General features: G+C 36.0%; 1 protein-coding gene across 1 annotated transcript in view; it reads right to left on the reverse strand.

Moving 5' to 3' along the window:
* ADAMTS6 (ADAM metallopeptidase with thrombospondin type 1 motif 6) overlaps positions 1–15,755 on the reverse strand; it is a 265,952-nt gene that overhangs the window by 87,688 nt on the left and 162,509 nt on the right. The window contains exons 12-13 of the mRNA XM_029942319.1: positions 6,133–6,278; positions 3,992–4,055 (exon numbers count right to left, since the gene is read on the reverse strand). Coding sequence (XP_029798179.1) covers positions 3,992–4,055; positions 6,133–6,278 — 210 coding nt within the window. The remainder of the gene's footprint in view (positions 1–3,991; positions 4,056–6,132; positions 6,279–15,755) is intronic.

Genomic DNA, 15,755 nt, shown 5'->3' on the forward strand with positions numbered 1-15,755 from the left:
AAAAATTATTTGTATTTCCATGATATAGTTAGGTTAACTGTATCATTTGCTGAAAGCTGAAACAGAAGACAAAGCTAATAATAGACATGTCAACCCACCAATGCTCTACAATTTGAGTATTTAATGTTTATTTATTTTTGAGAGAGAGAGAGAGACAGAGCATGAGTGGGGGAGGAGCAGAGAGAGAGGAAGACGCAGAATCTGAAGCAGGCCCCAGGCTCTGAACTGTCAGCACAGAGCCTGATGAGGGACTTGAACTCACGATCTGCAAGATCATGACCTGAGCTGAAGTTGGATGCTTAACTGACTGACCCATCCAGGTGTCCCCACAATTTGAGCTTCTAGAAGGAGGTTTATGGGTAAAAAGCAACAAGCCTGATATGTCTGGCACATTTTTTTTTCCTTTTTCTCTTACTTATCATACATTATTCATATTATAGTTAGTAACTATCTTATTAGAGCCAAAACATATGCCTGCCCCTACAATTACATAACAACAGAAACAGATGGGAATTGAGATATGGGTTTGGCTTTCTCACTCCTAACATAGTCTGATATATTCTTTTCTTCTATCCTCATGTAAAACCTCCATTCTTCTGAAATTCATGCTATTCATCCAAATCACTATCTGGCCTCATCATTTTTTACCAATCCATCATGGTCACTTTCCCTCACTTATGAAAGAGTCTGACACCTGCTTCACAGCCTCATGCTACACTCCAAATTCTAACATCATCCTGAGTGACCTCAACATCTACACAGAAAATTCCTCAAGTCTCCTTGCTTTGAAGATCTTTGAACTCCTTCATCTCTGCACAAGGTTAGGCAAGCATTCCCTCAGCAGAATTGTCATCATTGAGAATAGTCTCACTTGTCATATCTGAAATTCAAATCCATTCCAGTCTCTGATCCCCATACCTTCTATTTCCAGACACTCCCTCCCTGGTTCTTCCTACTACACTGGTTCTTCGATTTTATGTATTTTTGAAGTTAGGTCCTTAATTTTCTCCACTCAGCCATCTTTAGACTCCACTGCCTTTCTCACCAGTGCCCTCACTTTCTTTGACTTGTTTATCGCTCTGTTGCAGTCTCACCTTCTCCAATCCATTCTCATCTAAAGTGTAAATTGGAGGCTAAGTCTCTGAGTGGTGTCTTACTGCCTCAAGATAAAGATCATGCTCTTTAACCTCCAAGCCTTGCACTTAATTTTCCTTCTGCCTAGAATCTTCCCATGGTAACTTTCTTCTTTACTGATCAGCTCCTTTTTGCTTTTCAGATCTTTACCTTCCTCTGGGAAGAACCCCCTAAATCCTCAATTAGGTTAGTGCCAATTCTATGTGCCTTTAAAGCATCCCATAATTATTCTATCATATCATATATATGTCGGGATTTTTTGCATTTGAGTGATTTGCCAGGAAATTATAAGATCCTTGAAAGCACAGATTGTCATTCTTACTCTAGAAAAGTCTAAGATACAGTGGGCACTCAATGATTTGTTGAATGAATGAATAAATAATGCTGGTAACTTGAAACAATCATTGTAAATGAAGGTACAAGTAATTACTTTAGGGTGCAAACTTAACATAGAAGTAAATATGATCAATAAGCTACTCCTTAGAAGTATGTATGAGGGGTAAGAGAGAAGGGTGAGGAAGATTAGGAGTGTCAGAGCGGTAGGGAGCAGGGAAGGCTGCAATTTTAAATGTGGTGACAGGCTCGGCCTCACTAAGAAGGTGCCAGTTGAATAAAAGTGAAGTAAGAGACTTAGTCATGTAGATATTTTGGGAGAAGAGTACATAAGGTAAAGGAAACAGGCAATGCAAAAGTACTAAAGGTGGGAGCATGCCTGGTGTGTACAAGGAAGGAGGCCTGTGTGGCTGGAGCAGAGTTATTGAGGAGGAAAGAGTAAGAGATTAGTTCAGAAAAGTAATGGAAGGCTAGATTGTATAGTCTTTGCAGGTCTTTGTAAGGACCTTGGATTTAAGTAAAATGGGGAGCCACTGAAAGGTTTTCAGTAAAGGATATAATCTAACTCACTCTGTTTCTTATATATTGAGAACTGTAAGGAACGAAAGTAGTAATGGGAAATTCACTGAAAAAGCTCTTAAGAGTAAATCAGTGAAAAACAGAGCAGTAGCAGTGGAAGCAGTGAGAAGTAGTCAGATCTAGGATATATCTTGAAGAGAAAGCCAATGGGATTTCCTAAGGAATTGGTTATGAGCTGTGAGAAAATGGAATAAAAAAAAAAAAGGGAGATGGAGTTGATATCTCAGATGGGAAAAACTGGGGGAGGTACAGGTATGTGAAAATGTTTTAGAGATAGCATTTGGACATGTTAAATATGAGATGCCTATTAAAAGTTAAGATACGAGTCTGGAATCTATGAAATAAGTCTGGGCTAAAAATATAAATTTGGGGGTCGAATGGCATATAAATGGCTATCAAAAGTAATGAAACTGGATGAGATCACCAAGGTAAATATTAGTAGTGTAGAAAAAAAGGTCAATGACTACGTCCTAGATACTCTAAGAGGTCAGAGAAAAGAGTAGGAACCAGCAAAGGAGAATGAGAAAAACAAGTAGGAAAAGAAAAGGACAACCAAAGAGTTGTAGCGTTATGGAAGCCTAATGACTGTCAAGTAAGATGAACACTCAGAATTGACTACTGGATTTAGCAACATGCAAGTCACATGTGACTTGACAAGAGCATTAAAAAAATGTTTTACTTATTTTTGAGAGAGAGAGATAGAGAGACAGAGCACCAATTGAGGGGGAAGATTGCAGAGGTAGACACAGAATCTGAAGCGGACTCCAGGCCCTGTCTGAGCTGTCAGCACAGAGCCTGACATGGGGCTTGAACTCACAAGCCATGAGATCATGACCTGAGTTGAAACTGGACACTCACTGACTGAGCCACACTGGCGCCTCAGACAAGACCATTTTTTAGAATGATGGAAGCAAAAACCTGACAGAAACAATTTTAGGAAAAAATTAGAAGAGGAATTAGATATGGAAGTATATAATTCTTCTAAAAAGTTTTGTTTCAAAAGGAAGAAAAACATGGGAAAAGAACTGGCAGGTTTTTTGTTTTCATTCTTTAAAGATAGGAGAAACAACAGTGTGTTTGTATGTTTATGGAAAACCCCACAAGAGATGATATTGGAAAAATATCTAACCTACTTATGAAAGAACCAAGAATTAAGATAGGAATAGAGTTGGAGAGCATGACAGTGAGGAACAGTGTGTAATATTCTGATGACGTGAAATTAAAAAGTGTGGCTTTTAGCTAGGAGGGGGAAGAATCATATGAAAGGAGAAATGAGATATAAAAAGGATAGTCAATACACTTCCATTCATTCAAGAGTTAAGGATGAAAACAACTTTAGAGTGCTAAAGTTAATGTAAGTATCCTTAGAGGACAGCCAGTTTCCATTAGAACAACAAAGTAAAGAGAAGAAAAATTCAGAAACATTGGGATATAAGGGCTTTTCCCGCCAAAGAATCTTTAATTCCTAAGGGCACAGAAGTTTCAAAAGTTGGGCAGAGATAGGAAATGGATGATGTGACATGCAGAACTTTAGGGAATTGTGTGGCAAGACATGAGGAATGATGTGGGAATCTGGGGTTTCTTACAGTGGCAAGCATAAAATAGGATAAAGGGCATAATAAGATTATTCCTGGTGGACTCAGGAAAGATAGTGGTGGCAGAGGTGTGAGTGTTTGGGAAACAAGTCATTTTGGAGGACCCAGGGCTTTCTCTTGATCCCTACTGGAGGAGACTGTATTTGCCCCTAGTGCTGGAGCTTCCCCTAGTTCCCTATTGATGGAATTGCTGGATCTGAGGCCGGTTCCATTTATTATTAACAACTTAAAAAATTCATGTGACCTTCATACACATGGATTTATGATCAAATAGCTTCCAGTTTTAAAAATTTCCCTGCTCTAGGGGAAATGTAAGCTAATTTTTCATAGCAAAGTTTGGTTTTACTTACATCTGTGTTACAGGAGCGATACCGTTTCCTTTCCCCAAGGCAATATTTTCCACCTCCTGAAGGTCTGAAAACACATTTTGTTTAACATGTGAATATATCTGTCTACATAAAGAGTACATATATTGCTTGACAAAAACACAGTAGCATTTATTTTAAGAAAATACAATATTTGACATTTTATTAAAATAACAGTCATGCTGGTGATTGTTAGCAATGATCATTTAGTTGTTGAACATAAAAATTAAGTCAGTTTGCTATGAATAACTTTTTATGACTCTTAATTGTTATGATTTACATTCTTAAGAAAATGCAGTTAAATAAATTTATTTTCTAATTATCATAGTAAGCAGGTGCTCAGTTCAACACAATGAGTTTAAAAATCACTTATAATGAAAAGCCATTTGAATCTTATTCAACAAAAGCCATAATCTGATGCTCTCTGTTCACCACCTAGGAAACGGTAAGTTTACAATTTTTCCAAACTGCAACAAGAGCATACTAAATTACTCTCTGGAAATCGCTTCAGCTCAAAGTAAATAATGCAGAAATGAATTTTGCATTATATGAAGTTTGAAAATTTGCATCTAAAAAATAAGATGGCTTTGCATTATATAAATACTGCATATTACATTCACATTCATGAAAAAGTAAGATGTCCAATGTTTGATCTACATATAAATTAATTTTTAAAGTATTTAACATCAGGTAAAGCCATATGCTATTATTTGGGCATGCTACTTTGAATGGCAAAAACTAACTTCTATTATAAGTATCTGGGTATATAACTTTTTTATCATACGATTTTATAGTTTTGGTTATTAATTGACAGTAGCCTGCAGTTGAACTTAGGTAATTATTCTATACTTGTTTGTTGAATAAAAAAGATCAAGTATAACTATAATTTTGGCTCGCTGGTAATCAATGGAATAATTAAAGTTACATTTTGAATATATTTTAAATACTAGAGAATACTGACTCTAAGAAGGAAAAGAAATGGCCCAGTTTAAATCAGCTTGAAAGAAATAGGTTGGTCAGGCAAAAACCAGGGTGTGGGGATGGTGGTGGCATGATTGGTTCATGAGTGGATGACAGTGAGCTCTGTTCAGCAGGAAGATAATAATGGAAAGAAAGTTGGATAATGAAAACACAGAACTGTGTAAAAGGAAATAATTTCAAGCTGAAAAATATATAAAAGAAGAAAAGAGATGTTCAGGGAGAGGAAGCAAAGGGAGGCATCCTGAATTAAGAAGAGAAAAACCAAAAATTAAAGCAACTTATAACCCAGGAAGGGGGTAAAAAGCAGAAGTGATATAACGCCACGCTGCAGCAAACATTAGTTGGGAAAGTACACCTGCAACCTGAGCTCTAGACAAAAATGGGAGTACTTGATATGTAGCAGTTTAGCCTCTGGGTGGACGAGAAAGTCCAGCTGAGACTCTGGTCCACCTGTAATGGGCACTGGTGAGAGGGAGAGGCAATTCAGCTACCAGAGAATTCTGATGGGGCTGGCCTTAGGCCAGGGGGACTCTGACAGGAGAAAAAGAGTGGTGGGAGAGGAGCAGTCCAACCTGCATGAAACAGTCATGGGGAGAAAAGTGGTGGCAGCTCCGGAAGATGATTAATAGGGGCATGTGAATGGAAACTATTTTAACACACGGGCAGTATTCTTTTCATTGTGATTTGTGATGCGAATCAAGGCATTTCAATCCTTGAAGTGCTCTCATTGGTCCTTTTAATATTAATGTAGCAGTAATAATTTTATGTGACATGTGAAAAGAACTTAGGTTTCCTGGGAATAATGGTAATATAGCTAAGAACAGACCTGGATTCATCCATAATTCAGTAGTTTTCAGAGGAGTAAATGTATCTGATTATTACTAGATTAAAAGTCTGGTTATATCTGGGATAGATACAAAATGCTATTCTTTTTTCTTTTATTTTTAGTTACATAGTAAGGGAGAGGGTGGGGAGAAAAAGAAAGTCTAACAAGGCTCTTCCACTTCTCTGTGCCTATTGCTTGTTCAGAAGACAAACACTTGGCTCACTAGTGAAACGTTTTTACAGATAAAATGTGAAACCACAGCTTTGAATCATTTCCAACTGTGTCTTTTTGTTGGCTCCGGCTTACTTTAGCTACTTACGCTGGACTGTCACAGTGTCTTAGGGATGAGGAGACGCCTCCCCCGCAGGTTCTGCTGCACTCTCCCCACAGTGACCACGGACCCCAGCCCCCATCTATGCTCTGGGGCCAAGTGCCAAAAGGAACACAATCTCCCTGATAACACCACTGCAAGATTTCACAGAAAACACAGAATTAGCTTTTAGGCAGATAGAGCTATCAGGTTAGAAATACATAAGGGTCCAGCAACGACCAATTACAGGCATTACCATTCTCCAATAGATAACAGACTGAGAGTTCTTTAACTGTGTTTCGACAATGGCGAAGGTGCATGTGATTTGCAAATTATCTTTAGCTAGGCAATGATTTATGCATCTCTAACACATACTAAGAGTCTAGAAAACTTGACTTTACTTCCTTTTTTCTTATTTCTCTGCCTCCAGAATCCTAGTCTTTTTGAGATATTTTAGTATTTTTTTTCTTTATATTCCACTATTATTAGACTCATGGAATGATAATGCAATATGGAAAGCTCCCCAGTAAGGAATTTTTATGATGGTAATTGCTTTTACTTCAAAAAAAAAAAAAGGCTCGTTGAGGCTACAATAGTAAAAGAATGTGTTGTGGCATTTCATCTACAAGAGTCCTGCAGACATAATAAAAGTAATGCCAAGATACTAGGGACGGGGTACAAAAAACTCTTACATACACTGCCTGGCCATGTGTCTATAGCCCCTGCATGAACATGTGTACTGGAATTCTTTCAGTTTTACTCTGCAGTAAACCACACATACTGCATGTAAGTAGAAAGCCAGGAATAATTTATCGAGACACAGACATCACATAATCAGCTCATAACTCTAACATGATAAATCTTATTTGCAGAATATGGTAAAAATGAAATGTTTTATTTTTAAACTAAGCATTTCTAGGCTTTTATTGGTGCATTTTTCTGAATTATCAAATTTTGACAAACCATCCTGATGCTGTGAAAGTCATTTTTTATATAACAATAAAACATTATTAGAATACTATCAGTAATATCAGATATATAAAAAATTAACTTTATATTAAAATATGAAGGTATTATAATATGCAAAGCTTAGAAAGTTAATTAGTTTATTACACTACTTCCATATATATGGGATTTTTTTCACTTTTCACCATTTCATGGCTACCACCTTAGATGACTTAGGCAAATGGAATACCTTCTTACCTGGTCTCTCTGACTCAACTTTTTTCTACCTATAATCAATCTATTCTCTAGTGAGTACTTCAAGAGGTATCTTTTAAAGACATTATCACATCATGTCACTTTTTGCTTAAACAACTGCACTAATTTCCTGCCTCCCCTTAACTCTTGTCAGCAGTGGCCTTTGTGACCCTTGGCTCCTTCTCCAGTCTTATTCTCTCTTGCATAGATTGGTCCAGACCACTGGAAATCTTTATTTTCCTCAAAACACTAAGTTTGTTCCCTCTTTTGGGCATTTGCATTTGTTGGTCCTTCTGGGAATATTCTTCTCTTAATTATTTATGTTGCTGTCTCATCATTCAGTCTCAAGATCCTTTCATCAAAGAGGTCTTTCCTTGACCACTCTTATCCTGAACATGGCATACCACCCCTCCCGCTTCTGCCCCCCCTCTTCCAACTCCATACAGTAATAAAGAATACATTTTCCTGTTTTAGTTCCCTCTTACTACTTAATACTATTTTATTTATTATTATTATTTTAATTTTTTAAACATTTATTTATTACTGAGGGACAAAGAAAGACAGATCATGAGAAAAGGAGGGACAGAGAAGGAGGGAGACACAGAATCCAAAGCACGTTCCAGGCTCTGAGCTGTCACCAGAGAGCCTGACATGGGGCTCGAACCCCTGAACCGCAAGATCATGACCTGAGCCAAAGCCAGACGTGTAACCCACTGAGTCACTCAGGCACCCTCACTTAACATTACTTTAATTTACTTTGTTTATTTTTCAAATTACTTCTTTAGTATTTGTCTCTTCTCATTAGTATGTAAAAATAAGATATACACATATGGCTGTTTATTTATTTAAAAATTATAAGCATAGCATAATACTCATTTTAGGCAATTCATCTATGCTTTTATTTATTTATGTTTTGAAGGGAAAAGTTCAGCAACATATCTAAGCCCACAAATAATCATGTTTTTCAAGCAAAATATATCCTGAGAGGCAGGATAGGATGATGGCTGAGAACTGAGACCTGAATAAGAAGTGAGATACTGAGTGAGTAATTTCATCTGTCTGCACCGGAGCTTTTTCATAAATAAAAAGGTAAGTAATAATAGAGCCTATAGCATGGAAGATTAAATAAAGATAACATGAAGAACCTCGTATATGGGGTGTAGAAAATATCTGATATATGGAAACAGTTCTGTAAATGTTATTAACCACTCGGCAAGTTGCTTAATTTTTCTGGATCTCCATTTTCTTAACTGTAAAATGGGAACAATAACACCATCCATCTAGTAGGGCACATAAACTGAGTAGAGTAATGGTCAACTTATATCAAAACTTCAACTAAATTAGCTAATATCACTGTTAAAACGGAATGCTCACATGTAGGAACGAGGGTTTTGCAACTTGCAGAGAAAGCTCCGTTCCTGCCCTGATGACGATTCTAAATTCTTGGAAGGCCACACAAATCTTCCAGGATCCAGAAAAAAACCAATAGGCACCATTAGGAATTGTTTCTCTCCACAATGAATGATACACACTTATCTCTTCCTATAGCTGATGGCTCTGAGCATTTTTTTAAATGCTGGGTGGCTCCGTTGGTTGAGTGTCCAGCTTTGGCTCAGGTCATGATCTCACGGTTCAAGGGTTTGAGCCCGCATTGGGCTCTGTACTGACGGCATGTAGCCTGGAGTCTGCTTCTATTCTGTGTCTCCCTCTCTCTCTGCCTCTCCCCTGCTCATGCTCTCTCCCTGCCTCTTAAAAATAAACATTAAAAAAATTAAAATAAATTTGCTTTATAAAAATTTGTTGTATTTTTAATATCCTTTACTTAAAAACATTACTTGAACTAAAAAGACAAAAACAAAAGTTGACCCATTTCTCCCACCCCTGATCCCCACCTCTGGCAAACGCCAAACTATTCTCTGTATCTATGAGTCTGTTTTTAAAGAAATATACAAATATATTAAATATATAATGCTTTATAGCAATAAATATGCTATTTAAATTTAATTAAAATTTAAATTTCAGTTCCTCAGACCCACTAGCCACATTTCTAGAGCTCCATAGTCATACATGGCCAGTGGCTAGTAGGTTGGACAGAGCTGATACAGAGCACTTCCATCATCACAGAATGTTCTATTATAAATGCTGAATGTGTAGAACAGTGCCTAGCATGTAGTAGATTCACAATAAAAATTTAGTGAATTAATGAATACATTAGTTAAATTATAGAATTCTGTGTCCTAGTCTGGACCACATGTCCAGATCCTTACTACATGTAAGTAAAGAACTAGAGATACTGGAGAATAAAAAGTGTCAAAGTCATCTTTGTTTCCATGATAGTTGCACTCAGTCAATTTTTAGTAGTTGTAACAACATAAAGGAATCTTTGAGAGAGGTGCTGGATAATTAATTTTCATTTGCCCAAAAAAATTAGGCAAAAGAAAGTAAAAATCTGATTGGTTATAAGGCAGAACATTCGGACCCTAAGTTTAATAAATATTAAAGTAGGACAATAAGAAAGATGATTAGTTCTGGGGAATGGAAATTGTCATGAAGAAAAAAATCATAGGTCCAAACTGGTGAGCCAGAGGTAGTGACTGATAATACAGTGCCAACTCTGGGAGAAGGGCAACTAACAATAACGTATACATGAGAGACAGAAAATATTTCAGTAGCCAGTGTATGGCATACTTGATTTTTAAAGACCAACCATTTGTATAATGATATACCAATTGTGTTAGGCCTTCACCTATACAAAAGTCACAATTTGGGCCAAATAATCTTCAGTTTTGCATTTTTGTTATTACAAGTAACTATGTATAATAATAAGTAGGTGTGTATGTATTTTGAGAGTGAGTGAGAGAGAGCAGGGGAGAGGGGCAGAGGGAGAGAGAGAATGAATCTTAAGCAAGTTCCATATTCGGTGCAGAGCCCATTGTGGGTTCGAACCCATGACCCTGAAACCATGACCTAAGCCAAAATCAAGAGTCGGATGGACACTCAACTGACTGTGTCACCCAGGTACCCCATATAATAATATTTATGCCTGAATTTATTTTCCTATGAGAATAACTAGCAATGTATTATTGATTTTGTTCCCCCATGGAAAAATTACAACTCTTAAAATTTACCTATTTTTCAAGTTGGAAGTTTTGCATTATTGATGCCAAATAATATTAAAATTTTACTTTACATTTATTTTACATAGTTAAGGAGCTGCATCTAAAACTCAGGGGGACTTTGAAATTGATGTGGTGTAAGCACTTCATTTTTTCATATGAGGAAACAAGAACCTTAAGGAGGCTGACTTGCCCATGGTCACTTATGGGCAGATAAGAAATTATTCGTTCAAAAGTACATGAGAATCAGTGGGAAAAAACCCAACTATTAATATATGATTATATATTTGAAGTATATTATAGTATTATAGAATACTGGACTACCTTTACTTCATAAAACACAAAAAAACTAGAGAGAAAAACTTAGCTGCAAGTATACAATCCTATGTTATTTTAGAAGTCTTTGAGTATTCTTATAAATTATACATTAAAAGACTTTATTTTTATACTTTTCAGAGGACAGAGAAATTGTGAAGGCCATAAGAATACTTGAAAGACAGGTTCCAAAGTATTTAATAATACTGTTATACGTGTTTCCTGGATGTTCACAAAAATGTAGGACATGGAAAGAAGTCACAAAAATTCTCTTGTTTTCCTTTTAAAACTTATTCTTAAGGTAAAAGACAAACGCAATATTCAGTCTGTAGGATGCTCCTCATTTCTCATCATTAATTAACACCTACACAGCCATAGTATTTCATAAGTGGCTTGTTAGAACCTTTTATTGCAGAAATTCATGTTATTGAATTTTATCTATTCCATGGAGTTATAATAGACAACTGTATCAGAAAGTTAAATAACAAATATTAATGGCTAAAAAATGAAGAATTCAAAATAGTAATATAAGTATCAGTCAACTAGCCATTGACAAGGGACTTGTGTCTAGCTTAATAACCAGTTAACAACTTAGTTAATTAGTTAACAAACTAACAATTACAGTCTGTGTGTAGTCTGTGTTACAAACCTGAGTTCTTATTCTATAAAAATGTTTGGCCCAAAGCAAGTCATTTGTTTCTTCATATTCCCTAACTATAAAATACGGGCTAATTATTCGAATTTCAAAATCTAATGTGGTTTGGATTAGGACAACTTTAGAAATTAGTTCTGTGCAGATATGCCTTCAAAGAAATTATAAATCTACCAAAGGATTTGGTTGATTTTGATCTCTGGCAAAATGGTCTTCTGAGTTATGTTTAGTTCAGTAAAGGACTTTGAGTTATGTTTACTTACAGTGAAAGATCTCCCTGGAATTCTTGCTATTTCTCTGCTCTAGCAGTGGTAAGTATCTTGATGTAGTACGTGATTTTAGAGAAGAAATTTATCTAAATTAATAATAAATGCTTTATGAAAACTCTAGGGAACTTCATGTGGATCAAGTTATTTGAGCTAATTTTCTAGATTATTACATTAATTAATATGTACTAAAGTCAATGTAAGTCATAAGTAATATAATTCGATTACACAAAATAAAGCAATTTGAAGTATATAAATCCTGTAAGCACATAAAGCTGAGATTTTTGAGTGTTGTATTTTCTACTTTTCTTCTTTTTTTTCATCAAGTCGCTAAACCTGTGAAAGCTCTGTTTCTACAGGCACAGAATTTTACTTCATTTCTTAAAACTACAGAAGTTAAATATTCAGATGGAGACCAGATCTTTATTCTCAAAGGCTATATCCAACCTAGTGATTTTGGACTATTCTAAATTACCATTTGTGTTACTTCAGCCTAAAATTTCCAGATAAATTGGTAAATTTGGCCTTCTTTTTGTTAATTCAAGTGTGTTAAACCAGATTCACCAGATCTGTTGTGTTACTTCAGCTTAAATTTTCTGGATAAATTGGGTAAATTTGGCCTTCTTTTTGCTAATTCAGTCATGTTACACCAGATTTGGAAAGGTGATGGAACTGAAACTATCACATTTCAAGAATAAAATACCATATTGCTCATTTTTGCTTTTTACATTCCTTCTGAATAAATATATTATTAAAACTATCTAGAAAGACAATACATTCCAGTAAGGCTTTAAAGGTTTTCTTAAAAAACACTCATCCTTAAACAACATTTTTTGATATCAGACCACTAAATGTCATGATCTACATCAGGGAATTATATTTAAATAAAATATATTACAGAGAAAACAACTTAAAGGAGAATTTTTCAAAATTCCACAAAGGAAAATTTCAGTATATACAGTATTTTAAAATATACATACACACATATATATTTTTAATAAGAACTATTTTAAAATGTGATTATGGTAGATCTTGTACCATAGCCAACGCTTTGGGTCGAGCCAGCATCTGGAATGACAGACCCCTAAGGAAATCCTAAGATTCTGAAGGAAGCGATACTGGTGATTCAATATGGAACATTCTTCCCAAGTCAGAAAAGCTGAGAGCTGAAGCACACAGCACTATTAAAAGCCTTATCTTTCCACTGTGCAGGTGCGGGAATGTAAAAGCTTATTTCAGCCCAAATTCTAAATCAGAACTTGTCATCCCATACTATTTAAATTTCTAGAGCAGTTGAAAGGACCATTCTTTTTTCACTTCCTGTGTTTATAGTTTGGGACCCAGTCAAAACATATATTCTACTCTAAGTGAATTAAGATCTAGGGCTACAAATGTCCTATTACATATCTAGTGCTTTAAAAGGGTATATAATCATCCTATCCTAATCCAGACCTCTATTTCCCATGCAAAGATAATAGGAATCAATCTCACATATTCATAAGCCTAAATGTTAGGATTTATCTCTAATTGGTCTTTTAGAATCAGTAAATCAATCCTTTGGCTATTTGGTCACCATCAGAGTTTGCAAAGGTAGAGTTTTGATTTTCCTAATATCCTGTTCGGTAACAATGCCAACACTACTATCAGAGTTTTTACAGTCTAAATCTTTGTTTATTATTTTATCATGGATGGCATTCCTCCGATTCCTGCCCAAAGGGCTATCGTTGATGCTATGCCTAAGGAAAGTTCTTTTGCCTGAAAGTTATATTGATTGATTTGTAGGAGTGTGACCTGTGGACACACAGTACCAGCACACCGTCTGGGCTCATCAAATTTCCTCCTTTGGTTAATGCTACTGTCCCTGAGCACATCCATTCAGACCATATGGTTCTTATTCAATACTTGAATGGCTTATTCAGGCAAACATCCAATGGCTGTAATAGCGATGTCAGACCCCCCAGGACTCATGCAAAGATCAGTTTTTAATTTTTTGGCCATATTTCTTACTCCATCTGCTAAATGTGCATGGAACAGTTCCCATACTTACATGGAACATTTGTGGAACTGCGCCCCCGGGCAAGGATCCCATATCTTTTGCAGCCAGAGTTTGACGGGATCATTGTGGATCCAGTACTCTGGATATGTCTATACTATCACTTGAGTAGTGTTTTTACCCCTCCCCCAAACTTTCTTTTTTTAAGAAAAAAAGGATTTATTAAAAAAAAACTATGAGCAGCTTTGGTTTTATCCTGCTGGCTACACAGGATGTAGGTTTTTTCTTGTTCCTTCTGAAGAGAGCAGTTTTAAAATTCAGAGTTGAGATCAGAAGTCAGGCATGGGGGTTCCATTCATGTTTCTCAGACACTCAAACTCATGCTTATATTCTCTGATGCTCATTAGTGCCAGTTAAGACAGTCGGGCAAAGAATTTTCTCCCCACTATCATCTAAGGTTGGAAAATAATGAAATGAATAATGATGTTCTAGTAAAATATACTAGCATCTTTCCGATGAAGAAGCACACTAAAAGCTTACTGATATATTATCTTACCATCCTCACAAGATCTCTACAAAATGCGGAAATAGATTTCTCTCATTTTAAAGTGGTGAGTAAGGTGCCTGGGTGGTTCAGTCAGCTAAGTGTCCAACTTCAGCTCAGCTCATGATCTCGTGATCCATGAGTTTGACCTTGTGTCAGGCTCTGTGCATGACCACATGGATCCTCTTGGGATTCTCTCACTCCCTCCCTCTCTGCCCTTCCCCTGCTCACACTCTCTCTAAATGAATGAATGAATGAATGAATGAATGAATGAATAAATAAATAAAGTAGAGTTTCATTATTTTACCAGTTGTAACACAATTGTATATTCTTATCTCAATGTTCTGCCTACAGTCCTTTCTTACTGTAATTCTTGAGATAACATATTGTTACAGGTAGATAAGTGAAAAATACACTTTGTATTAAAGGGTAGAATACATTCTTACCACTGATCTCAGGTTTAGTGACTCAGTTTATTCCTGTGACAATAAAAATTTGCTTTTTTCTATGCAAAATTTCCCATTCGAAGGTGAAGTAAAATCAGAGGCAGAGGAGAAGGCAAAATTTTCAATTTTGAAGTCAGAAAGACCTGAGTCAGGGGTGCCTGATTGGCTTAGTGGGAAGAACATGTAAGTCTGGATAATGAGTTTGAATCCCATATTGGGTGTAGAGATATTGAAGTGGATAAAACTTAAAAAAAAAAGAAAGAAAAAAAGTAAAAAGACCTGGTAAAGAGGTTCAGCTCTGCTATTAAATTGCTGTGTAATCTTAGGCTCTCAAGTCTGAACTTTCCTCATCTATAAAATGGAGTTAAGGGGCACCTGGGTGGCTCAGTTGGTTAAGCGTCTGACTTCAGCTCAAGTCATGATCTCACAGTCTGTGAGTTTGAGCCCCATGTCGGGCTCTGTGCTGTCAACTCAGAGCCTGGAGCCTGCTTTGGATTCTGTGCTCCCTCTCTCTCTCTGCCCCTCCTCCACTCATGCTCTCTCTGTCTCAAAAATGAATAAATATTAAAAAATAAAATAAAATGGAGTTAAAACAGTACCCATCTCACGGGATTTTTGCCAATATTAAGCAGAATATGTAACTGACACAGTGTAAGTACTTTAAAAATATTTATTACCATCATTACTCATAATACCAACTATATGTTAATGCCACACAAAGTTAACCAGACCGATTGAAATTTCTACTTTAACTGTTCACTAGCTCTTTGCATGGTTGTTTTGAGTCAGATTTCTAATTTCTGGTTTAATTTCCAAATAGATATAGCCATAAGAGAAAAAATTGCATTTGTCAACAGTAAACATTGCTTCCCTTTTATGGAAAAAATAGTAACTGAAAAAAAAAACCAATAACAATAAAAATTCATAAATAAATAACATGGCAAGTACAGTTAGTAAAAAATAAATAAACCATAAACAATGGCTCAGCTCCCTTTTCTAGTTCTTTGTATTTTTTTTTCACTTAATTAAGCATGTAGGTTGATCTAGCTCTTTGAAAGCCTCTTCATCAATTCACTGTCAATGAAAGAGATAATTTGAGT

Source organism: Suricata suricatta, chromosome 6 (assembly GCF_006229205.1).
Source record: "Suricata suricatta isolate VVHF042 chromosome 6, meerkat_22Aug2017_6uvM2_HiC, whole genome shotgun sequence".
Taxonomy (NCBI): domain Eukaryota; kingdom Metazoa; phylum Chordata; class Mammalia; order Carnivora; family Herpestidae; genus Suricata; species Suricata suricatta.